The sequence below is a fragment of the Protopterus annectens genome, chromosome 2.part1 (assembly GCF_019279795.1).
Source record: "Protopterus annectens isolate FY-2018-M chromosome 2.part1, PAN1.0, whole genome shotgun sequence".
NCBI lineage: Eukaryota > Metazoa > Chordata > Ceratodontiformes > Protopteridae > Protopterus > Protopterus annectens.
Genome location: NC_056729.1, coordinates 1,796,780,718 through 1,796,806,761, shown reverse-complemented (window position 1 = coordinate 1,796,806,761; position 26,044 = coordinate 1,796,780,718). Strand labels below are relative to the sequence as shown.

The 26,044-nt window shown below is 41.9% G+C and overlaps 1 protein-coding gene across 11 annotated transcripts in view; it reads right to left on the bottom strand.

The window, feature by feature from the left end:
* HSPG2 (heparan sulfate proteoglycan 2) overlaps positions 1–26,044 on the bottom strand; it is a 2,126,006-nt gene that overhangs the window by 735,445 nt on the left and 1,364,517 nt on the right. For 10 of the 11 annotated variants that reach the window (XM_044063227.1, XM_044063230.1, XM_044063231.1 and 7 more), the window contains one exon: positions 17,783–17,842. The exons of the other annotated variant lie outside the window; for it this stretch is intronic. In XM_044063227.1, coding sequence (XP_043919162.1) covers positions 17,783–17,842 — 60 coding nt within the window. The remainder of the gene's footprint in view (positions 1–17,782; positions 17,843–26,044) is intronic. 11 annotated transcript variants of the gene reach the window in all.

Genomic DNA, 26,044 nt, shown 5'->3' with positions numbered 1-26,044 from the left:
AATGTTTTTGAAAAAACTTGTGAACATAAAATTAGGGGTTTATTAAATAACAAGAGGAAACATAGATTTTACAATCTGTACAAAAAAGAAAGGGCTATTTTGAATAACATGGCCCACTATGACAATATCAGATGTATAAAACCTGACAAAGGAGGGGGTTTGGTGATTATGAACTTGATGGCCTACACTGGCAGGATGACCTTCCTACTTAGTGATGAAACAATACACCAGTTTGTATCAGTGAACGAAACTAACACAATCTATAGGGCCATAAATATCTTCCTAGACAAGCTTTTACTATTTGACAACATCTCCTTTGGCTTGTTTGATTTTTTGAAAGTACATTTTCCTGTATTTCTAAAATTCTTGGGTATTCCTAAGATACACTTGAACGTTAATGATAATGATCCACATCTGTGACCAACTGTGGCCGCTGGTAGTTCCATCACCAAGCCTCTTGCCAAGTTCATGGTCTGTAAACTTGTTATTATTTAAAGATTTTCCTCATGTCATTCGTGATTCCTGGAATTCTTTGGATAAACTCAGGAAAACTGTGTGCTGTAAGAACCACCTACTGATCATCTTGGACATTAAAAATCTATTTGCAGTCATCCGCATGAAGAGGGATTACTTTTGTTTGGTGAAACGGTCTCTAAATTTGGATCTTTGTCTGCCAATTATGTGATGTGATTTTGACTACTTTGTTTTCTTTGATGGTGAGTTCTTCAAACAATTGTAAGGTGTTGCTATGGGAGACACATGTGCCCCGATTTTTGCAAATGTGGTATTACTTAGATGGGAAACTGAAGTGGTATTCAAGTTAGATCTATTTGTTCACTGTGTGTGTTATTTTCATTATTTAGACAACATATTTGTGGTGTGGTCTGGCAATATAGAACAATTCCATGACTTTGTTGCACAATTGGAGTTGATCTCTATGTTTTTGAAGTTCACACACAAGGTAATTTTTGACTGCATCCATTTTTTTGGATATTAAAATCAAGAAAGGGACTGGTGGAATATCTGACACCACTACATATAGGAAACCCACCTTTTGCAATGACTTTCTACATTTTAGAAGCAGCCACCCACTACACCAGAAGAAAGGTGTGGCAAAAAGTCAATTCATAAGGGTGTCTACATTAACTTCCAATGACAACATCTGTATTACTCAATTTGAAAAGTTGAAAAGCATGTTTTTGGAATGCTGTTATCCCAATATGATGGTGGATAACTTTTATGTACAAGTGCTACATGAGAGGGGTGGTAGACATGCCCCCATCATCAGAAAGGGTTTACAGAATTCTAACACTGACAATGGAGTGGGTGTTGTCAACAACACAGCTGGTCATCCTATTAAGCATAGGTTCATAGGTGTGTACTAGGCTAATGTCCCTGGAGTCTTTACAAGCCTAGCCCATAGCATTAGCCTGGCATCGTGTCACCTGAGATTAGTTCCCAGTGCCTTTGTCGAGTAGAGCCACTGTAGTTATCCCAGGGGTGAATTTTCTATTTCCCATACACTCACCAAAATTTCTCTTGAAGAGGGCCAGTGAGGTGCTCTGTTTGACATGTATGAGAAGTCTATTCCATAGCATGGGCAGTCTCTGGGTTATGAACCTGTCCCTCCGGCATGTTCTGTTGATTGTGGAAATGAGGTTGAGGTCTCTGGAGTGTGTGTTGTGGAGGGATTGGGATTTCTTTAGCGGTAGCATTTATAACAGAGCTGAGTCAGACATGGCTTTGTAAGTCAAGCAGAGATGGCGTCTAAGTAGGAGAAATGAGACAGAGAATAGTTGGGAGTTTTTTGAGTCTGTCCATATAGGACAACTGTTTAAGGCCTAGGATCATATTTATGAGGTACTTTTGCGGCCTCTCCAGTTGTTTCAGGTGTCTAGTGAGGTACATGCCAAATGGGCCATTGAACCCGATGACTGGCCTAATGAGGGAAGAATAGAGGGAGACAATGACCTCTTTCTTCCTTGATGCAAAACCCTTAGTAATGAGATGTGCCACATAGAAAGTCTTTCTGACCACAGTAGCAATGTGGTGGTGAAAACAGCGGTTGCTGTCAACCTGTGTTCCCAGATCTCTTACAACATCTTCTGTGTTCAGTGGACTACCATTGATGTGGTAATTTATGGGAACCAAGTTTTTGCCAAAGGGGATGACGACACATTTCTTGGCATTGAGCTTAAGGCCATGGTTCTGATATAAGTCGTTGGTCTCAGTGAGGCCTTTCTGCAGGATGTCAACATCACTTGGGGAGTTAATAATAGCTCCCAACTTGCAATCGTCTGTGAACTTTGTCAGCCAGAGTCCCTTTGTGTTGGTCTGGACTTCAGAGAAGTAGATACCAAACAGGAGAGGACCCAGGACTGAACCCTGTGGGACTCCACTCTTGATTGGTCGGCAGTCTGACTAGGAGTCAGCTACTTTAACACTGGGTTCTATCTGTGAGCCATTTTGCAACCCACCTAGTGATATAGGGGTTGATGTCTAGCTTAGTTAGTTTTTCTGTGATACCTGAGTTGGGAATGGTATCAAAGGCCTTGGCTAGATCATGGTATGCTATATGAACCTCCTTGCCTTCATCCACAGCTCTAGTGACTGACTAAAAGAAGTCAAACAGGTTGAGCAGGCATGATCTACCCTTTGCAAAACCAAACTGTGTGGGATCCAGAGTTTGGAGATTCCCTATATCCTTGTTTATTAGGTCCATGATGATGAGTTTCATAGCTTTGCATATCAGACTCATCAGGCTAATGGGGTGATAGTTCTCAGGGTCTGTAGTTGCTCCTCCTTTGTGGAGAGGGATGACTGTAGCAGTGTGACATTTGGTAGGGACAAAGCCTGAGGTGAGGCTGTTACTGAACAGGGAACACAGGTGTGGTGCCAGTTCACTCTGAAGTTCATGTAGAACACAGCCAGGGATATTGTCAGGTCCCATGAAAGCTGTATTCTTGGCCTTGGATAGTGCTGTTTTAACCTGTGCAGCAGTAATACTGGGTGCCTGGCAATCAACTGGTATTTGTGATTGGTCTTTTGGGGGGGAGAAGGGTAAAGTTGGCACTGAATCTGTCGGCCAGTATATTGGCAATATCTGTTGGGTTGGTATAGGAGGTACTATTGTGCAGTAGCTCAAAGCAAATCTGGGTATTGCCATGGAGATTCTTTACATAACTATAGAAGGCCTTGTGGTTGTCTTTACTATCTGCTGCAATTCTGTTTTCATAGCTAGCTTTGGAGGATTTGAAGAGGGATCTCAACTTTTTGTTGAGGTTGATAAGGGTGTTTTTCCAGTCTTGGGACTTCACCTTATTCTGCACCAGTTTCTTCCTGCTGGTTATTCTGCTAACATGGTGTTGCACTATTCATTGGTTGTCTATGATATCCATAGCATTCTATGCAGGAATTGGTCTATCCTGCACTGTGACAATGACCTTAAATCCTGCTTTGATAAACCCCCTACTTTTACCTTTAAGAACAGGTCTAACATTAAGAATATACCAGAAAGACCTGGAGAACACTACAAAATGGCTCTTTTAACACTTCTAAATGTGGCCGCTGTCTTCAGTGCACTTTTATTGACACTGACTTGGGGGGGGGGGGGTGAGCTAACGATTACAGTTCAAAAATGACTGACCAAGGGTAGATATCTGAAAAGGTGGTTTATATGGCTAGATGCTGTTCCTGTTCTGTTTACAATGGAAAGACTAATAATGCACTGAATAAAATGATCTATCAGCACACTTACAGTATATCTAAGATGGACAACATAGGTTCATAGGTATGTACTAGGCTAATGGCCCTGGAGCCTTTACAAGCCTAGCCCATAGAAGGCCCAGGAATTGTGCCGCCTGACATTAGTTCCCAGTGCCTCTATCAAGTAGAGCCACTATTGTGATCCCTGGGGTGACCTTTCTATTTCCCATCTTGAAGAGGGACAGTGAGGTGCTCTCCTTGACATGTATGGGAAGTCTATTCCAGAGCATGGGTAGTCTGTGGGTTATGAACCTGTCCCTCCAGCATGTTCTGTTGATTGTGGTAATGAGGTTGATGTCTCTGGAGCATTTGGTGAGGAGGGATTGGGATTTCTTTAGATGTAGCATTTCTAACAGAGCTGGGTCAGACATAGATTTGTAAGTCAAGCAGAAATTGCCTCTTAGTAGATGATATGAGACAGAGAATAGCTGGAGATTTTTGAGTCTATCCATGTAGGACATGTGTTTAAGGCCTAGGATCCTCATTGTGAGGTACTTTTGTGGCCTTTCCAGCTGTTGCATGTGTCTAGTGAGGTACATGCCAAAGGGGCATTACACTCGATGACTGGCCTAATGAGGGAAAAGTAGAGAGAGATGATGATGACCTCTTTCTTCCTGGATTCAAAACCCTTGGTAATGAGATGTGCCACATAGAGGGACTTTCTGACCACAGTGGCAATGTGGTGGTCGAAGGAGCAGTTGCTGTCAACCTGTGTCTCCAGGTCTCTTATAATGCCTTCAGTGTTCAGTGGGCTCCCCTCGATGTGGTAATTAGTGGGAACTGAGTTTTTCCCAAAGGGGATGAAGACACATTTTTTGGAATTAAGCTTAAGGACATGGTTTCGACACCAGTCATTGGTCTCAGTGAGGCCCTTGTGTAGGATGTCTACATCACTTATGGAGTTAATAATGGCTCCCAACTTGCAGTCATCTGCGAACCTGGTCAGCCAGAGTCCCTCTGTGTTGGCCTGGACTTTTGAGAAGTAGATGCCAAATAGGAGAGAACCCAGGACCAATCCCTGTGGGACTCCACTCGTGACTGGTCGGCAGTCTGACTTGGAGTCCGCTACTTTCACACTGTGGATTCTGTCTGTGAGCCAATTTGCAACCCACCTAGTGGTATAGGGGATGATGCCTATTTTGGTGAGTTTATCAATAATTCCTGAGTGGGGAATCGTATCAAAGGCCTTGGCCAGATTGAGGTAGGCTGTATGAACTGCCTTCCCCTCATCAACAGCTCTGTTGATTAACTCAAAGAAGTCAACCAGGTTGAGCAGGCATGATCTACCTTTCAGGTCAACAAAAGTGCACTATCCAGGCATGCTTCCACCTATAAACATTTCAGCAAATTTAAATTTTCTGTGTTGGAAAAAACTGATCCTACATTATATGCTGGGATTGACAGAACTGACTCTTGAAGTGATTTGGCAGCTCCGTCATGATGCCTCCAATAGTCCCGGTATCAATGAAACAATTTCTATCTCCAGTGAACTGAAGCTTAGAGCTTCTAGGTTATAATACTGTATTTCATGTGTTCACTATTTAGTATTATGTTAATATATGGTATTATAAGCTATAACTATGCTACTTTTTCTTTAAATATTCTGGTGGGCTTTATTATAACAATGTATTTCATTGGTCTGAAGAATGGGGGTGTGTTGCTGATAGGGCTCTTAAATGGCTTTTACACGGGTGTTGTTTTTTTAATTATTTATGGTTCTAAGGATGTCTACGATAAATGAAAGTACTTAACCAAAATTTAAATAAAGTGTTTCTTCAAGCCTGCGCTACCTGGTTGTTTTAGTTATTGATTTTGGACTTTTGCATGTACCAGTCCCGGAGTTTCGCTCGTTTTTGGTTATAATTTTAGAAAGGTGCATATGTATACTTACTACTTGTTTATACTCATTACTTTTCATTTCTAGATTTTTAATGATCCATGTTAGATTTTATTACATATTGTTACTGGAGTAATACACAATGTTGTAGGTGTCCTAATATCTCTGCATGTACAACACTTCTACTTTCTAAAAGGCAGATCATCCTGCTTGAGTTCTTTGAAAAAGTTACTGACGCAATAGCTAATAGGCATGCAGATCACACTGCTTATCTGGATCTTGCAAAGGCCTTTGATACTACCCTCTACGCTGCTATTACTAACAAACCCACCCAACCCAATACTGAGCCGTACATAATAAGTTAGATTGGCAAATGGTTGTCTGAAAGGACTCATACCCATCTCTAGATGGAAAACTGTCTTTAGTGGTGTCCAGCAAGGCTCTGTCTGGAGTCCCTTTCTCTTTGGTATACATTTCTGAAACAGAAAAGCCGATTTCAATGGACTATGGCTAACTAAACTGAGGGCAGTTATTGAATCCCATAATTATATTCAAATTCTTCAGAAAGGCTAGACAGACCATAAGCTTGGTGCCTTAATCACGGGCTTACCTTCAACACCAAGAAAGGATTCTCAGTCTCCATTGGTAAATTTATCATCACTCCTGCTTGCCACACAAATAACAATTCACTTACATTTGACACAGTCATCAGGGAGTTTGGTATGTTTGTTGAAAACAGACTCCACCTTTGACCACCACTCTTTATGGTGGTTAGACAACTCTTCCACCTTGCACAGCTTATCCCTTGTTTTATCTTCTCAAGGTCAAAAGAAGTTACAGTCCCACTTTATTCATCCCTTACAAGAGCCTTACTGAATATGATGGACCCTTTGGCATGTATCTTGTTAAGCTTGCTTTCCACTCTCCCTTGACTGAAACCACCAATGTTAAAAGGTAATTTAAAAATGTGATGATTAAAAATAACATTTATGAAGGATTTTACAAAAAGAGTTAACAGCATCTTCAGGAGAAACTAGCACCAATAACCAGAGGCGATGCAAGGGTGCAGCAATGCTGGCAGCACTGGCATTCCACTTCTAAATGCCGATACTGCCCTTATGGTCAGATCTGAAGTGCATACATACTCCATGTGGGGTACATATAGTACCAGCACTCAAATCAGTGCTGACACTGGCTGCATTCATGGTCAGTGTTGAAACTCTCAGTACTCTGTATGTGATTTCAAACTGAATCACACAAGTGTTACATTTGTAGTAAGCAGTTTTACAGTTTAAACAGTTTAAAGAAGAACCTTTTCTTCAATCATCAAGTTCAGGTATGGGTGGACATTTTTTAAGTTGAAGGAGGTGTCAATGGCATAACTCCAGCATTAAAGAGATTAAAGGTATAACATACCATGGCAAAGTTAAGGAAATTTTTGAATGTTAAGGAGCGATTTAACAAGGGGTCATGAATGTCAAGCCATAAAGCACAGAGCATTGGTCATCCTTAGCAACAGATTTGAGAAAGCAATCTCTACATTTTAGAATGGAGTATTATTTTTTTAGAAGCTTTTGCAATGATTGGAACAAAATGAATAATTACACTTTCCTAATGAGATGCAGAAGAACTTAAAATGCTTAGACTTATTAGAAATGCTGAATGTTTTTCCATTACTGAAGCCCTTCAGTGCTTTCTTCTGATGAACTAGGGTGTCATATTTCAAATCACTTCAGAATTTACAAGATACAATATCATGGCTTATCCCTATGCAGTGTAGGTAAGTACAGGTCATGCAAGATGATGGCTTGGTGAAAGCAACAGTAACAAAAAAAGAAGTTATATACTCACCATAATGTTCCATCTGAGTAGTTCTACTTCATTTGTCTTAAGCCTGTGGGTCTTCGGATCCACATCGGATCTAACATGGCCGCATTTTCCAGCTATGGCTCTGACCTCCATGGTCCTCCTCTTACCCACAATGCCCCCCTGTCTCCCTTCTCCCTTCAGATCGAGTTTGCTGCCTAACAGGAATCAGACACCCGAACCAATGACACCTTATCATCAAATGCCAATCGTCACAAAAACAACCTTAGCCTGGATAGGACCACGGATCCCAACAATAACCGTTCGATACAAAGGACATGTCATATCCCAAAAGATAAGGTTAGTGGGAAGGAGGGGGGGGTGGTTTAAGACAAATGAAGTAGAACGACTCAGATGGAACTTTATGGTGAGTACATAACTTCTTTATCTGAAGTAGTTTACTTCATTTGCTCTTTAACCTGTGGGACAGAGTTCCCAGCTACCTAACTCTTGGGAGGCCCTCATGGAAGGATATTCTAGAGCACCGCAGTGCCAAAGGATGCGCTACTCCTAGAGACCAAATCCAGTTTATAATGAGAAATAAAGGTGTGAGATGAGGCCCACGTAGCAGCTGAACAAATATCATCCAAAGAGAACCTAGACCAAAAAGCCGCTGACATAGCCATAGAGTGGGTTGAATGAGTCTTCACTTTTCTTGGCAGAGACAAACCTCTTTCTGAATAAGTCCGGCCAATGCATTGTGAAATTCAGTGAGCAATTGTCACTGCTGAAACAGGTTTACCAAAGAAGGGTTTGGCGTAGGACACAAAAAGTTGATCAGACTTGTTGTATGGTTTAGTCCTGTTCAGATAAAACTCAACTGCCTACATTCTTCTAGTAATGTAATTTGTATTCCCCTTTGTTCAGGGAGTTGAGAAAAAATACTGGCAAATTAATGGTCTGATTAATATTGGCTTCCGAAGCTACCTCAGGAAGGAAGGATGGTTAGTGTGTAGCGACACTCTATCTTTATGAAAGATCATATAAGGGACTTTGATAGAATGAGCTTGAAGCTCCGACATCCTTCTAGCAGATGTGATGGCAACCAAGAAGGCAGTTTTACAGGTCAAAAACTGTAGCTCCACAGATGCCGCAGGCTGAAAGGGGGGAGAAACAAATGCCTGCAACAGTAAGGTGAGGTCCCACTGTGGAATCGGGTCCTTAACCAGAGGTCTGAGAAGAAAAGAACCTTTGATAGAGGTTATACAAAGTTTAGAGGAAGCCAATGTTTACCCCAACATGAAAATTAGAGATGGCTGCTATTTGGACTTTAACCGTAGAGGAACTAGGAACTAGCACTCTGTTGAAAAATGGTAGCCAGAAAATCTAAAACTGCTGAAAGTGGCACAGTGAAAGGATCCAAAGACCTCTGATTGGCCCATATAGAGAAGCGTTTCCATTTACTATGGTAGACTTTTCTGGTAGATGATTTATGAGCCACAACCAGAATAGACTTAACAGGAGATGACAGACCAGGAGTTCTAATAATCATGGGAACCGCAGCAGCCAAGCAGTGAGCTTCAGACTGTCCAGATCTGGATGAGAAGTCCCCGAGGGATGTGAGAGCAGATCCAGGACCAGATCCAAGGTCCATAGTGGAACCAGATGATACCTGAGTAAGGGAAACCAAACCTGTCAAGGCCAGAATGGGGCAATGAGGATCACAGTGCTCCCCAGCCTTCGAGCTTTCTGCAGAAACTTTGACATAAGGGAAGATGAGGATATGCATGAAGAAGCCTGGAAGGCCAAGCATGAATCAGAGCATCTCTGGGGGCTCCCCTGGCAGGGGGTTCAGAGTGAAAAACTCGCTACATTTCACATTGGAAGGAGATGCGAAGGGATCGCAGCAAGGAAGAACCCACTCTAGAAAGATCTGTTCCGCTACTGAAGGATTCAGAGACCACTCATAAGGCATCAGGATAGATCTGTCCGCTACAATGTTAGACCACCCCCGGATGTGCATTGCCATCAGAAAGCAGCAAGTAGAGGTCACCCATTCCCACACTCTCATGGCCTCTCAACAGAAGGGATAAGATCTGGTTCCCCCTTGTTTGTAGCTATACCAGACCACTGACATATTGTCAGTCTGAATTGCAATCATTCCCAGAGGAAGATGAGCATGAAGGGTCTGCAAAGCAAGAAGAACCATTCTCATCTCTAGAACACTGATGTGCAGATAGGTCTTGGAAGGGGACCACGTGCCTTGGACTGTCCTTCCTGAGCAGTGCCCCCCCAATCTAGTAGGGAGGTGTCCATGGTCACTGTGGTCTAGAGGAAAGCAGGTTGAAACAAACGTCCCTTGAGGAGATCCGGGGACTGAATCCATCACCAAAGGGAGTCCCTGCACGCTTTCGAAATTCTCACTGGAAAAGACAATGGAAGGTCTAACAGTGACTACTGAACTGCAAGTTTCCAGTGCAGCACCCTCATATGAAGGCACACCATTGGCAGAACATTTATTGTGGCCGACATGGAACCTAGAGCCCTTAACACTGCTTTGGCTGTTGGTAAATGGCTCTGAAGAATGTGTAAGACGTGTAACCTCAAGCTGCATATCCTGGACGTGAGGAACACCTTCATTTGTATTGTGTCCAGCCATGCCCTGATGAAATCTAAATTCTGAACCGGGAGAAGAGCAGACTTGTTCATATTGATTGTAATGCCCAACTTGTTGGCTAGCTGAAGGAAGGAGTCCCTGGCCTGACATAGTAGATGCTCTGAAGGGGCAGTAAAGAGCCAATTGTCCAGGTATGGAAAGTCCTGAATGACCTGAAGCCTCAGGAGAGCGGCTACTACCATTACCTTGCTGAACACCCGGGGGGCTGTGGTGATACCAAAGGGGAAAGGCTCGAAATTGGTAATGATAGGCTACCAGCCAGAAGCTAAGGAACCTCCAGAGTGCCTGCCCATCTTGATGTGATAGTACGGGTCTTGAGGGTTGATCAAGCACATCAAGTCTCTGGCCTGCAGACAGGGCAGGATAGGCTGAGTCATGACCATCCGGAATTTTGTCTTGGTTACTGACAGATTCAGTTTGGACAGATACAATATTGGTGTGAGGTCCCCCGCCTTTTTTGGCACTAAAAAAACCTGGAATAAACCTGGCATCCAGACTGGCCTGGGGGGACAGGTTGGATGACTCGTTTTCTTAGCAGTGAGACTACCTGCACTGCTGCCTCCTCCCACTGCATGGGTGGAACGTCTCGGAGGACTTTGTTGGATGGGAGAGGATACTTGAACTGATCAAAATATCCTCTGGATATGAATCGCAGCACCCACTGATCTATAGTGATGGACTCCCATGCTAGTGGGTGTAGCAACAAGTGACCCCCGACTGCCTCCAGAGGTGGACAGCTGCGCAACCCCTCAGGGCTGCTGCCAAGGTTTATCTGAGAAAGGTTCTCGGGACCTGAAATTCTTAGGACCCCCTCTGCCTCTAGGGCGGCATCTATCATATCCCCCTCTGCCTCTGGGGGAAGGTGAGTCCTGAATGTCCTGGGAAAATGCTTGAAACTTGCGGAACTACATCTTCTTCTGGCCTCACTGGTTCCTGGAAAAGGACCTTTGAGGTGGTGAGAACTGGATCCTGATGGCAGACAGTGTCTTTCCATCCTTCTACCTCTGGACCAAAGTCTCTCTGACTGTCTTCCCGAAAAGGGAAAAAACCATCATAAGGGGCGTTGGTAAAAGATGCTTTGAAGAGCTCTGAGAACTGACATAAGCAGAGCCAGGCGTGACGCTGGATGGCAACAACTGACCCCGCTGCCCGTGGCTCTCCATGGCATGGGTGAGCAAATGCATAGACATGTTGGCTACAGCTTTTAGGGTGGCCATTCGTGCATTGAACTTTTTCCTTTCCTCTGCTGACATGAACCCTGGGGTCGACTCTGTGATCTCCTTGACCACATCTCTCTGGAGTCAGATGACATGCACCATGTAGTTCAGCGCACTCACAGAGAAGGCACTGAAGCATAAACTTGCTTCCCAAAGCGATCCAACGCTCTTGACTCTCGGTCAGGTGGGTGGACCGTGGAGCTCTTATGGGCGAATTCCTTCTTGGTGGCCACCACCACCATCATAGCATCGACAGGGGACCTCTTATGTCAGTGTAACCTGTCCATGGCAGGATTTAAGACTTCCATGCCCTAGATGTTATCATTGGCTCTATGGTGTATGGCTCCTTCCATGTCCTAGATGTTATCAGATCCACAAGTGGATTGGCAGGAGGGGACACCCAAGAGGTAGATGGGCCTGAGCCGAATGTCTCCAGAAACACGGAATCATCAGAAGTTGGTTTTGAGTGGACCACCCCCCCTTGGCAGAGGATCTCCATGATGTCTCCAAAGGAGAATTCCTTGGGGGGTGATCTTGGAGAACCTTCCCCTTCATCCAGGTCTGTGTCTTCAGTGAGGAGAATCCAAGTGCCTCCTTTTACACGTATGCTTGTGGGGGGGGCCTCCTCATAGGGACTGTCTGGGGAGATTTTGCAAGCGGGTTGTTCCAAGGGTGGAACTTCCTGGGGCACTATGGCCATAGGCTGTCCCTAAGGGGGCAAGATGGCCAGAACCACACTCAGGGCCAGGGGTTCTGGATGGACTCTGAAGACAATATGGTCAGAGGCCTCGACCCTGCGAGAACCCTCTCCACCACATCGAATGCCAAGGGGGAATGGACCTTCTGGGCTGACATATTGGAAGCCATTCCTCCCGATCCAACTGGGGAACCAGAGCTGAGCCTCTGGGAGCCAAGACGCCAAGGGGAATGCTTCTCTCTAACAAGCTCGGAGCAGAGAGCACTCCCTCAGATCCGAACCTGAGGCTACGCCTATGAGAGCTCAGATCCTATCTTGTCAGATCCGACACACTCAAGACACTGGCCGGTGTTGAGGAACAGAGTACCACTGGCGCCGACCCCTCGACTCCGATCGTCCTCAGATCCAATAACTCCAAAACTGCAGATCAGATCAGAGAAGGAGTGATAGGTCTAACAATGGCTGGAAGGCACCTGCTCTGGTGGGAGAAGGCCCTGGCAAGACCCCCATCTGAATTTGAGTGCAGATAAATCTCTCCATCATCTTGTCCATCTCCGCTCTGAGTAAAGTGGGGGGACACCACCGAAGTAGGCCGGGAAAGCTGGTGGGGGGAAGGCCTAGGGGGCAACCTGCTTATCTGTACCTTGGACTCAGGTGAGAACTTGGGGGATCTGAGCCAAGGTGTCACAAGCCTGGAAACAGGATTAACCTTTGGCGGAGGACCGGCCTCTGACAAACGGTCAGGGGATCGCATCCGAGGCCGGTCCTTCTTGGCTTTATCCCCTTCCCCAGACCTCTTGGCAGGAGGGTGAGTCCCAGAGGCCATAGAAGGGGAAGACGAAGCAGCAGACACTGCTTTCCCAGCAGGGGAAGGTGGGACCTCGGTCTCAGCAGAAGAGGGCAACAGGCCCTTAAGGATCAGTTTGTCCCACCTGTCCTTAAGTGCCCTGGGATTAAACCCAGCGCAAAAAGGACAGGGGGACTGGAGGTGAGACACCCCCAAGCAAACCACACACAGAGTGTGGCCATCCACCAGAGAAAGCTTATGGCCACACTCTGTGCAACTTTTGAAGCCTGGCTTTGGGGTATCAGCCATGCCTTAGCTGGCCCAATGCTCACACACACATGCACCATGCAGAAAGGAAAGAGGGGAGGAAAGATAGCAAAGCCTACTTATTTTTTTTTTTTTTTGCATTACGGAGAACCCGAGAAGGTACAGAAAAGAGATGAAAGATAAAGAGGTAAAGAAAGTCCAAAAAGGGACAAATTACTGCTTCAGAAAAAACTCACAAAGGCTCTGGAGCTCGGACCACGCTGCTTCCTCTCACGCGGCAAATGAGATCTGAAGGGAGACAGGGTGGCATTATAGGTAAGAGGAGGACCATGGAGCTCAGAGCTATAGCTGGAAAATCTGGCCGTGTTGGATCTCATGTGGATCCGAAGACCCACAGGTTGAAGAGCAAATGAAGTAAACTACTTCAGATCAATGCTTTTCATTTTTTCCCAATGAATGATGTCAAGTTTCCAGCTCAAATTTTTAAATAAAACTGATGCTAATTTTTAATTGAAAAACAAACAATAATAATGTTAATATGGTTTGTTTGCTTTTTTATTTATGTATGTGTGCCTGTGTCTTAAGCGAAATTTAATAAAGGTGTTTAGACATAAAACAAACAAAAAATGCAATAAGGGGTCTGAGTTTATTTTCACTGTAAAGTTGAACAACAGAATAAACTTAGGCTTGCTGTGGTGGATTTGCTTGTAGCCTTTGTCAAAAAGCATTACTGCGAAAAGCTTCCAGGTGGGAACATTATGACAACTCCATGGATAATGACAACCCTATCCACTTGAGAAATGTTTAAAGCACATTAGCACCCAATGTTTGAGACTGCCTCAAAGAAGACATCTACTTTACTAAGATAACCAAACCTTTTATGAAAAACAGTTTTTCAAATGATTCCAAGCAAATACTTTTTGGATTTACTTAAAGACACCAACTGCAAGTTAATTTAAAAACCCATCACATATTAACTAATTTGACCATAATATACGTTAGAAAAACGTAAGGATTCCATCCTTGCTTAAACAAAAGCATCCCTCAGTTTACTGTAACTGCCTTACCATACAGTTAGTACTCAGCATACACTAAACGCAGGCATTTCTTCAAACCATTAATCATGCAAGATTGTCCATGCTGTTGGAAAACAAGACACATTTATAGACAGACAAGATAAGACTTGATGCTGTGATTATGGCACTTGGTTATGCTGTGCAAAAGATACTGTAGACAGTTCAACAAAAGAAGTGGACTCCTATCTAGACTATTTTACTAAAACTGGCTTAAAACTCTAAATTAATTAAACTGTTGTAAACTGATAGATAAACAGCTAAAAATACTTCTCCTTTATTGGATTTGTTGTTTTCTAATGCTTTCCATATTCAGAATTTTGACACACTGTTTTGAGATTTATTTGTGAAAGTTTTACATTTCATTAAAAATGTTAAAGACAAAGAGCTTTAAAATGTTGACTTTCTGTGCTAGGTATTACATGCAGTCTACATAACTGCAGTGAATTAAATTTCAAAATGGGGGTTTAATGTTGCACAAAACTATCCCAGATATTTAAAAAAATCACTGCTGATGGTAAGAGATGCAGCTGAAAGCGAATGATTAGGTGACATGGAAAATTGCAGTTTGGAGACATGATAGCCACAGTGTGGAAAGACCTGACTATTGGCTAATTTGCATGTTTTTTAATTGCCCTTAGCCATTCTGAGTGCATTTCAGCACATTCTTGGGGTATTCAACACTGGCAGGCCATGCGTTGTGATGGTATAATTTCCCTCCTCGTTCTTTCTGATACACACACACACACACACACACACACACACACACACACACACACACACACACACACACACACACACACACACACACACACACAGCCTACGTGTTGCAGAATGTTTTCTAAGTCTCTCAATGTTTGCTCCTGCCTTGTAGGTCATGATCCTTACAGTAAGTCAATAACGGCAGACATTAGAGTTGCACTTTCCTTATTGTTTGTAAAGTGCTGTGCAATGCTAGAACAGTTGCTCCAATATTTTTTAAGTGAGTTCACCTAAACATTTAAAAAGTCTCCCTGGTATCAACTAGTATTTCTCTAGCTTTGTCCTGAAGCTTCTTTCTACAAATAAATAGTCCCATCTCTCTCTCAACTGTCCTTGATTTTACAGACGCTCCTGCTGTTGACTGTTACACTGTCCTGTCCCTTGGAACTCACAGACCATTGCAAACAGTGACTAATGGCAGACAGAGTTTCACACTTCTTACTATGTAAAAACACCCTGCCACACAAACTTAGCAGTTAGTGTAGATGGTAAAGACTCCTACTTCTTAAGCTGTTTTCTGTGTAAAGGGTTCAGTATTTGCAACTTTTCTCCACCTTTAATTTTAATTTTTCAAAGACTTTAAGGTAATATGTAGGAGTATTCCTGGTTTTATAAGGAGGTGCATAGAGCTAACAATGTGTTGTTGTCTCTCCCCACTTTCCCAGAAGTGTAGCTGGCTTAACCATCACCCTGTGCTTGTCCCACAATCTAGCACCCCACTTCCTTAGCTGTTCAAGTGAAGAGAAAAACCCTCCATTCTTTCTACTGGCACACCAAAAAATGCCAAATACACAACATGCGTTCCCCTCACCCCAGTGTCAAAGGCAATTCATTATCCATTTCCGTGTCTTGACCTGACTTTCCATCCTCACATTTAAGTGAGTAAAAATAAATTGTTTTTGATTTTAAACTGTAGGAAACTGCTTGCTACAAACACAGCAAACATTTCCTATAGTTTATACCCGGCCTGCTAGTATGTTCAGGTTTGAGTTTTAAAAACAAATCTTCTTTTAAAGTGTAGCAAACAGCTTCTACTACTTACACCCAGCCTGCATTGAGTGCTATGATGCACAAGTTTGACAGAAAAAAAATATTTTTGTAAATTGTAGTAAATAGCCGCTATAGTTTATACTAGTTCTGAAAAAGTCTGCTTTATAAAAAGTAGACAAAAGCTACAACAAACTAAGATTCCCAGACTCATAACCCTCAACTGAATAGATTTTTGCAGAATGTCCACATTTTTGCCATTTATTTTTGGTCCAGTTTTCATAAAATTGTGTTTTTCTGGCAAACTTGTGGCAACTCATTTAAGACTGAAGTCAGAAAATAATGACAGCCATTTGAGTTTCAGGCTTCATAATCTTCAGAAAATTTATGCTAATGCAAAACCTGGGCCTTTGTTCCACTTTTATTTATAACTTTGTCCAGATTTCTTGCTATAAGAGGTTGAGAGGCATGTAATCTCAGTCACCTCATTTTTAATAATGAGTATGTGCACTATGGAGTACTGGTATTGTCTTAGCAGGCTTTTTAGTTACTATTTGTCTTTTGCTGCACTGTTTTTTTAGTTTGGCTTAGTTTATATCTTACCTGCACAGTGTAATATGCACAGGTTTGAGTAAAAAAAGAAATCTTTTAAAATGAAACAATCTGTTTTCTACAATATGAATATATAGTTCCTTCCTTAATGGAGACCTACAGTTTTTAGATATGCAGTAAAAGGAAAAAAAAGAGATTTTTTTTTTTACTTTTAAACTATTGTAAATTGCTTGCTACAATGTAGCAAAGTGGTTGCTATACTTTATGACACACACAGCATTACAGCACTGAGGTTTGACCAGAAATGCAAAGCTGGTATGCATTGAAGAGTGATAGGGATTGGCTGATAGTGTCCCCAACAGTTTGTGCTCAGGACAGTTGCCCTATTCACCCCACCCTAGCTATACTACTGCCCTCCATGTCTTTTGCACTTTTTTTAAGTGCCTTTAAGGATTTACAAAGAAGAGTGACCCTGGTGTCAAGTCTTCCCAACTCCCCCAATATTGAAGGATTTCTTCATTAGTCTAATGGAGTCTGGAGCTGTGATAGTCTTCCCCCACACATATACATATACACATACACAGCCCAGCACTCAATCACACTCACACAGTCTCCCATTCACAAATGGACACACTGTCACAGATCCCCCCATCCCACCTATTCACTAACTAACCCTCTACTGTGATATCACACACACACACACACACACACACACACACGCACACACCTTACATCACTCATAGCCGCAAATGCACTCACACATACATATAAGCACATGCATGGGCTCGCACGCACACACACACACACACACACACACACACACACACACACACACACACACACACACACACTGGGCACTTGCCTCTGACATGACTGAGTGAACATGAATGCTTGGCTGCATAAATGCCTTACCACAGGCTTTTTTAGGGGAGAGCACATGACTAATTTGCATAACCGCTTCCCCAGAATGTCACATTAGCATTGTACATCACGTGTACATGTAACAGTCCAGTTACACATCATTAGTTTATAGTTTTTGTATATATCTACTGATTGTATTAACATTAATCTCTTTCAGATTAGTTCTGTGAGTGCATCCACACGTGAAATGCAGTGTAACACATGAATAATGTACTTTGTTTTTCTGGTCATAACATGGATTAGCACAAGTGCTTCTGTCCTCCTATGATCTTTCGTGCCAACTCCTAATGGACTGAGCTGTTTAGAGTATATTTTGACACAGTTGATGTGAAAGCCCCCATTAATGCATGCTTAAAAAGTATAATACAGAAGAGGAAAACAGAAATGTGAAGAACAGCAGGAAGTCTTCATATGTTACGAAACACCAAACTTACGGAGTCTATGTCCTTCTAATGTTTCATACGCTTGATAAAACATCTGTGCCTTAGAAGGTGCTGTGGATAAGTTACAATTTTTAATATGACAAGTATTAAAAGCATTTGTGACTATGTTGCTGAGACTCGGCAGAGTCTGACTTAAAAATAAAAAGTGGCACTTCGGTTAAAACACATGCAGTTTCACAAACAATGTTACTACAAAACATATAAATGCATTGTGGGTAGCAAAGCATTTGTGATTTGATAATGTATCACTCAAGAACAGCTGCATACTTACCACAATAATAGATCTTTCCAGAACACTCTTCCAATAATGTATACATTTAAATTTAAAGAAATCTACCAGTAACAAGGCCAAATGGAAAATAATGATAGACAGTGGTCACCCAAAATATTGTTTATACACCAGTTTGTATCTAGCTAAAAATAACAAAACCTGCACTCAGTTGCAGCATATAAGATTACATTCATGAGCACTTCAAAGGTTGGAAAGGTGGCCTAATGGTTAAGGTGCTTGCCTTATAAACACAAGGTGCAGAGTTTGAATCTCATAAGGAATAATTGGCTAGGCTTAAAATGACTCACAAGGGCAGTTAGCCTATGTTTGAATCTATGAATCCAGTGGTGGGGACACCAGGCTAAAGGGCCAACCTAGTTGCAAAAACTAAGGAGCACAGTTAGTTGGATATCTGATGTTTCTTGTTATATTATAGGGCAACCTGCACTGAAGCAATCACAGAATGAAAAGGGCACTAGAAGAAAGCATGGGGTAGCTCAACAGAAAAAAATATCTAAGGATCACAGGCATCTGTTTTTGTCAACTATATCTTTCTTCCGCTAAGCTATGTGCCTGGAATTGTTGCAAAGTAATTTCATATCATCCACACGTGGCAGATGAAATCCAGTGCACATTGAAGAAAGCACAGACTCAGCAGGTCTATAAACTTTATTTAAGGGTATGGCATTTATTGAATCTCAAGACAATGATACAGAAGGCCACAACACAGAAAATTGAAGCAGAAGGTTTTCTGAAATAAGCACAATCTCACCCCATAACTACACACTTTTAGGAAGACACTTGTCTAGCAGAAGGCAGAGATGAGTCATAAGACTGCATTGCCAAGATTCATTTTACTGACAGCCCTTCTGAATTGCAGAAGGATTTTTGGCACAATTCAAATAAAAAGATTAACATTAATAAGGGAAGGTACACAACCAGTAGGAGACGGGAATGTGATAGGCCCAGGTATAAGGAAGACTGAAGCCTCCAAGAGTTTAGGCTTTACTATACAGCAATAGTCCTGAAATACTGGCCAAGGGTGCTGCCAGAGCCTTAGTCAATAAATATTTGGATACAGGGCACAATGGCTCTACTGGAGCTCAATGTTTTCATTTGCAATAGGCGGTTCAGGGCACAGAATCTCTTTAATCAGCAGTAGTATGTGGTGGAGATGGTGGTAAGGAATATGATGATCGTTTTTGGTTTTATTCATAACTGCAGTCAGATACATAGTTGGGTTACAATATTACTGACTCACCTTAAATATGAATGGACAATTTATTTATTTATTTTATTTTACATATGTTAACCGGGACAGTCCGACTGGATACGTGTCCATTTTCAGCGGAGGCCCGGGGAGAAAAGCTCCACATCCATGTGCAACTAACAGTGGGCAAAACTGCCTTTCAGTTTGTAGCCTGCTACAGACCACCCTCCCAAACTCAGGAACCCCACTCGGCTTTCCTGAGAACACTGGAGAATATGAAGGTCTCTCCAAACGCCATTATATTGGGTGACTTCAACTACCCAAACATAGACTGGGAGCACTACTCAAGCCCCAACGCCCTCGCTCAACGGTTCCTAGAATTTATAAACTCAAATGCTATGGAACAACTGGTCACCACTCCCACAAGAGGGGAAAACATATTGGACCTGAGGTATACCCCTCATTGGTAAGATCTGACCATAAATTAATCTCACTGGACATCCATATCCCGTCCCCACCCCAGCCAAGGAAACCACAGTGAAGAACCTCTCAAAAGCAAACTTCACACTTCTCAAAACTGAGGTGGAATCCTTCAAAGCCCCCGGGCCAGTGGAAAATACAGCCCAAACTGCAGAATCCTTTACAAACCTTTCTATGGACACCTACAGGAATGCATAGATCGTGCTATCCAAACTAAAACCAAGACTCATTCCTCCAAAGGCAGGAGACCTGTCTGGTGGACCCCAGCCATAAATAAGCTATACAACAGAAGGAGGAAGCTACTACATGATAGAGCAAAATCCCAAAAAGGAAAGGCATCTCTGATCAGTACTAGCAAGAAACTATGATCCCTCATAAAATCATCTAAGGCCAGCTTCGAAAGAAAAATTGCACAAGATGCTAAAGATAATCACAAGGCCTTCTTTAGTTATGTCAGGAACCTGGGTGGCAACTCCCAGATATGCTCTGAGTTAGTTCAAAATGACAAAAAATACACTGAACCCACAGACATTGCCAACATCCTGGCAGACAGGTTCAGTGCAAACTCCCCCCCCCAAAAGAGCAAATGTCTATCCCAACAGAGTGTAGCCTCCCTGACATCACAGATGCACAGGTGAGAGCTGCCCTCTCCAAAGCAAAAAACACAGCATCAATGGGACCGGACGGTGTCCCGGGCTGTGTCTTACATGAACTCCAAGAAGAACTGAACCCTCACATAAAGTCACAGTTCAATCTCAGCCTTACTACAGGACATGTACCCAAGGAATGGCGTACAGCAACAGTGGTCCCACTCCACAAAGGTGGTGCCACAACGGACCCCGGAAACTATCACCCTATAAGCCTGACTAGCCTGGTATGCAAAGCTATGGAGCGTATCATCATGCAACTCATAAACAAAGACATTGGGAACCTCCAAACACTGGATCCTACCCAATTCAGCTTTGTTAAGGGCAGATCTTGCCTCTTGAACCTGGTCGACTTCTTTGAAACAGTCACCAAGGCCATAGATGAAGGGAAGGTAGTCCACACAGCCTACCTGGACCTCGCAAAAGCCTTCGACACAATACCCCACTCGGGCATCATAAATAAGCTCACCAGCTTAAATATCAACCCCTATGTCACAAGATGGGTTGCAAACTGGCTCAGGAATAGAACCCACATGGTCAGAATTGCAGGTGCCATGTCGGACTCTAAACCAGTTACAAGTGGCGTCCCACAAGGCTCAGTCCTGGGACCTCTCTTGTTCGGTATATATTTATCTGAGGTACAGGCTAACATGGGAGGACTATGGCTGACCAAGTTCACAGATGACTGCAAACTGGGTGCCATAATCAACTCGCCGACTGACACAAGCATCCTCCAAAAGGGTCTCACAGAGATGGGTAACTGGTGCCCGAGCCATGGCCTAAAGCTAAATGCCAAAAAGTGCATAGTCATCCCCTTTGGGAAAAACAAAGTGCCCACAAATTACCACATAGGTGGTAATCCATTAATCGGAAGAAGTAATTAGGGATTTGGGGACCCAAGTAGATAGCAATCTCTCCTTTGACAATCATGTTGCCAAAGTGGTTAGAAAGACCTTCTATATAGCCCACCTTATCATGAAAGGGTTCACATCTAGATCAAGAGAGGTCATTGTGCCCCTCTACTCATCACTCATCAGGCCCATAATTGAATACAATGCCCCATTTGGGATGTACCTTACCCGACACCTGCAGCAACTGGAAAGACCCCAAAAGTACCTCACCAAGAGGATCAAGGGACTCAAACAGATGCCCTACGCAGTTAGGCTAAAGAAACTCCAGCTCTACTCAGTTGCTTACCGCCTACTCAGAGGCGATCTGTGCCTGACATATAAAGCCATGTCCAACCCAGAATTAATGGACATGCTCCACCTCAGGAAATCCAAATCCCTTAGAGCTACACGCTCCAGGGACTTAAACCTCAGCACAGAAATAAATAGGACATGCTGGAGGGACAGATTCATATCTCAGAGGCTCCCCTCACTCTGGAACAAAATCCCAATCCATGTTAGGCAGAGTCCCTCAATGACCCTCTTTAAGAGAAATCTTGACGAGTGGATGGGAGATCGTAGGTTTACCCCTGGGATCTCTTCTGTGTCCTTACTAGACAGAGGCACAGTAAACTAACCTTAAAAGGGCTATCTTCTGTGACCTACTATACAGAGGCACAGTCAACTAATCTAAAAGGGTGGCAAAAGCCAAACTCTCTGGCTAGGCTTATAAATGCCCTAGGGCAGATAGCCTAGTATCAACCTATGAACTTATGTACAAAAAATGACAATCAATATACATGGTTACATTGAAAATTTAAAATGTAAAACTTTAAAAAGGTGATTATATATACACATGGTTACACAGAAGTTTAAGATCTTTGTAGGTTTATAGTATGAAATATGTACAGAAATCATTGCACAGCATTGGAGTGTATAGAAAGACATGATACATAGATTGATGTCAAGGGTGACAACCAGGAGAAAAAGGTGGTTAGTTAAGAAGGGGAGTTATTAGAAATTAGATTTAGAAGGGTTAAAGGTTACTATAGAAGAGTTAAAAGCAAAGCATTAGATGACAGCAAGTTAACATCCTTACAATATTTTTATAAAGGTTGTTGAGAAGTGTACATAGTTTGGGTAGGTTAGGTTTAGATAATATTGTTCTAAAGGTTGTTGAGAAGTGTATATAGTCTGGGTAGGTTAGGTTTAGAAAGTTTATTCATATAGGATAAGGAAGTTGTTTTTATTGCATATTTTACCTACTTGAGTTGTATTTATATTTGGTCAGTCTAGGTTTAGACATGGACATAGCCAATGCCTGATTAGGTGATTCTTTAGGGATATTTTGAATTGGGGTAAGGAGGCTATAATGGCACAATGCAGTGCTTTATACAAATGTCAAAATTACTGAAGTTATAAGACAGCATCAGAAAGCATCAAAAGTATAAACTGACTTTTCCAGCCATATTGAATGTCTTTCTCCTAAGTGGATTGCAGGTATTAACTAACTTACAGTCCCCTACAGACAATATTAAGATTATACAGCAAGAATTAGAATTTGATATAGACAAACAGTATGCCAGATCTACAATTAGGACTCACTTCCAGTCTGATTTTTGAAGGTTTGTCGATCCTGGTGAATCATAAAATGAATATGATATGGGAATTTTTTTTCCATTTTATTGATAGCGGTATGTGTTGGAAAGAAAAGCTGATAACAACTAAAGCCCTATTTGTAAATATTTAGCTTACAATGACTGCTTGAGTCTGTGTGAAAATAGTTTTATTTGTGTAAGTTTGAAAAGAATGAGTGCAGTAGTATTTGTTTTTTTTGTATTAGAATGATATTAATGCTATGTGTTCTGAAAATCTTAATATGGAAAGTTTCATTTTTTTTTCAAATAACTAGGGCTTACTGGTGATTTATTTCATTCTTTTTAGGTACAAGCTTTTACACTTCAGATGTTGGGTCTAATCAGTGCACTTTTTTTTTACATTTGTAGGCTATTGTAGTGCAAGACAAACAGTTGGAGCCACAGAATGCTTCTGGTTGATTGAGGGTGATCTGGTGAATAATGCATCTTAAGTTAAGTGCACTGACTGTCGGAGATGTATGATGAATAGTCCATCTTACGTTAAGTGCACTGATTGTCGGAGGTGTATGATGAATAGTAACTCTTAAGTGCACTAATTGTCAGAGGTGTATGATGAATGGTGCATCTTAAGTTAAGTGCACTGGGAGGATGGCATAATAGTTAGGGTGTTTACCTTACAGACACAATCTGCTAGGTTTGAATCTCACATGGGGTAATTGGCTAGGCTTGAAATGGCCCACAAGGGCAGTTAGCCTAGTACTAATCTATGAACCAATGATTGTCGGAGGTGTATGACTGAAGTAACATTATGTGTCTGAGACAATGAATAATGGTCTTAAATGTCGTTGTTGTCTTTCGGCTTTTAGGGGTTGCCACAGTGGAACTCTGGTCCGCTAATGATTGGCAGTAGATTTTCATGAACGCTGAGGTGCCAGCTCGACGTTCAACCTTCAACGAAGGCATGCTCATTTACGCATGTCTTTTGAACGCCCACCCAACCGTGGGGAGGACATGCAGACTCCACACAGAAGGCACTCCCCGCACTCCAGCCGAGAATCGAACGGGAGAACCTCTTGCTGTAATCAGTGGTGGTCACATTCCTTTCAGTGCAGGGTTTCTGTATATTCACAGCAGGGGAGTACACTAGTGCTGGTATTTTACAAAAATGTATCTACTGCTATCCTATGACTTTTAAAGTGGTGGTCATGCTTAAATTGGAGATATCATGAACTGAAGGCAGCTAACTATTTTTATAATCAATAAGTATACATTAATAATCAAAAACATCAATTCTAAATATACTTTGGGAAATTGTTGTGATACTGAAAAAACAGGAATGCTATTGGCTGATATGAAATGTAAGCATACATTTTTGACATAAATTATCTGACATAATACAGCTATGGATGGATACATAGTTGACAAAGTGTATATGTGAGCTTCTTATTTTAGCAACATAGACATAACATAGTTCACTTGCAGTTTGGACTCCTTTCTGAAATCATAAAAATTAAACTATTAAATCTCCCCTTTAAAAAAAAAAGAATAGGATGTCTTAAGAAAGAAGACTCATTTCTATCACATGACCCTTAATATAATTCATTTCAGCCAGGCAAAGTACTTGGATACTTCTTTTCTGTTTGTGTCCTCTTGGTGATACAGTCCGGATAAGATTATTAAATAGGAGTCACAATGTTACCTTTTTAGCGGTAGTTTCTGCCTGCAAGATACTTAAGAGAGCTTCCCAATGTATCAATGGCCAGAGGATCACATATCACACATTTATAAAACTTACATTTTAAGACATTATATTTCTGATACAGATATAATTAAATTGTTGATAGCTGGAGAATTCATGGTTGTTCAGTATGGAGTTGTTGATATATTGTACACAGACTTTAATAAGGGCTGACAGTCTGAATCAATATGGGAATGATTTGATAGCAAAATAAAAAAAAAAGATTTATGCAATGTGCGTGGTAAGGCTTTTAAACTCCTCTACTTATGGATAAAGCAATGCATGCTGGGTCCAGGTTTTCAGATGTGGGTTGTGTAAATTAAGAAAATGTTAACAACTCTTTATTTATTTATTTTATTTTATTTATTTTATTTTATTTTACATTTGTTAACCGGGCTAGTCCAACTGGATACATGTCCATTTTCAGTGGAGGCCCGAGGAGAAAAGCTCCGCTATCTAACAGCATGATAATCAAACTGTCTTTACAAAATACATAAGGTATTACATGCATGAGAGGAAAAGTAAATACACAAATCAAAAATTAAAGCATGAAAAATATGTACACAGTAAAAAATTTTCAAGCACAGAACATACTTTGGGCATTTTAATGACAATATGAGGAAAGTACATAAAGATAATAGGAGGTAGAGCTTTTGCTTGAGTATTGGAAAGGGTAGAATAAGACAGGATACAGTAGGATGTATAAAAGTAAGCAGTAGAATAAGGAGGAGGGTATAGTTACAAGATTAGAGAGAGCATTTCTTAGTAGAATAGCTTAGAGCTGGGAGAAAGAAAGATGTATGCAAGAGTAGTGAGGAGCAGAAAGATCAGGTTGGGTAGTTGCATGAGCATAGCCAGTGGTTGGAAAGGTAGTGTTTTAGTTTAGTTTTAAACAGTGAGATGGAGGTTTGGGTTGTCAAGTCAGGAGGAAGTTGATTCCATATTTTACCAACTGAGTTGGAAAATATGGAGTTACCTGCAGTGTTCTTAGATAGAGAGGTTTGAATCAGTATTTTACTAGACGAAGGTTTTTTAGGTTGTTGTAAGGCTTAATAAGGGTGGAGAGCATAGGTGTATAATCAGGGTGGTGAAGGGCTTTATGGGCTATAGAGAGTTGATAGTATTGAATCAGGTGGGGTAGCTCTAGCCATCCTAGGAGGTGGAGATTTCTGCAGTGATGTGTTTTATATGGGGAGGCAGTGGCAAATCTGGCAATGTTATTGTAGGTTGATGTAAGCTTATTGATGTTATATTTGGAAAGGTTAGTATATATAGCGGAAGCATATAGTAGTGTAGAGATAAGATGTGTTCTGGCTATGGTAGTTCTAGCTTCTGGAGTTAAGAATGATTTGATTCTGTAAAGAGAACCTAATTTTCTATTAGTTGCTTTTATGGTTGAGTTAATATGAAAGTCAAATTTAA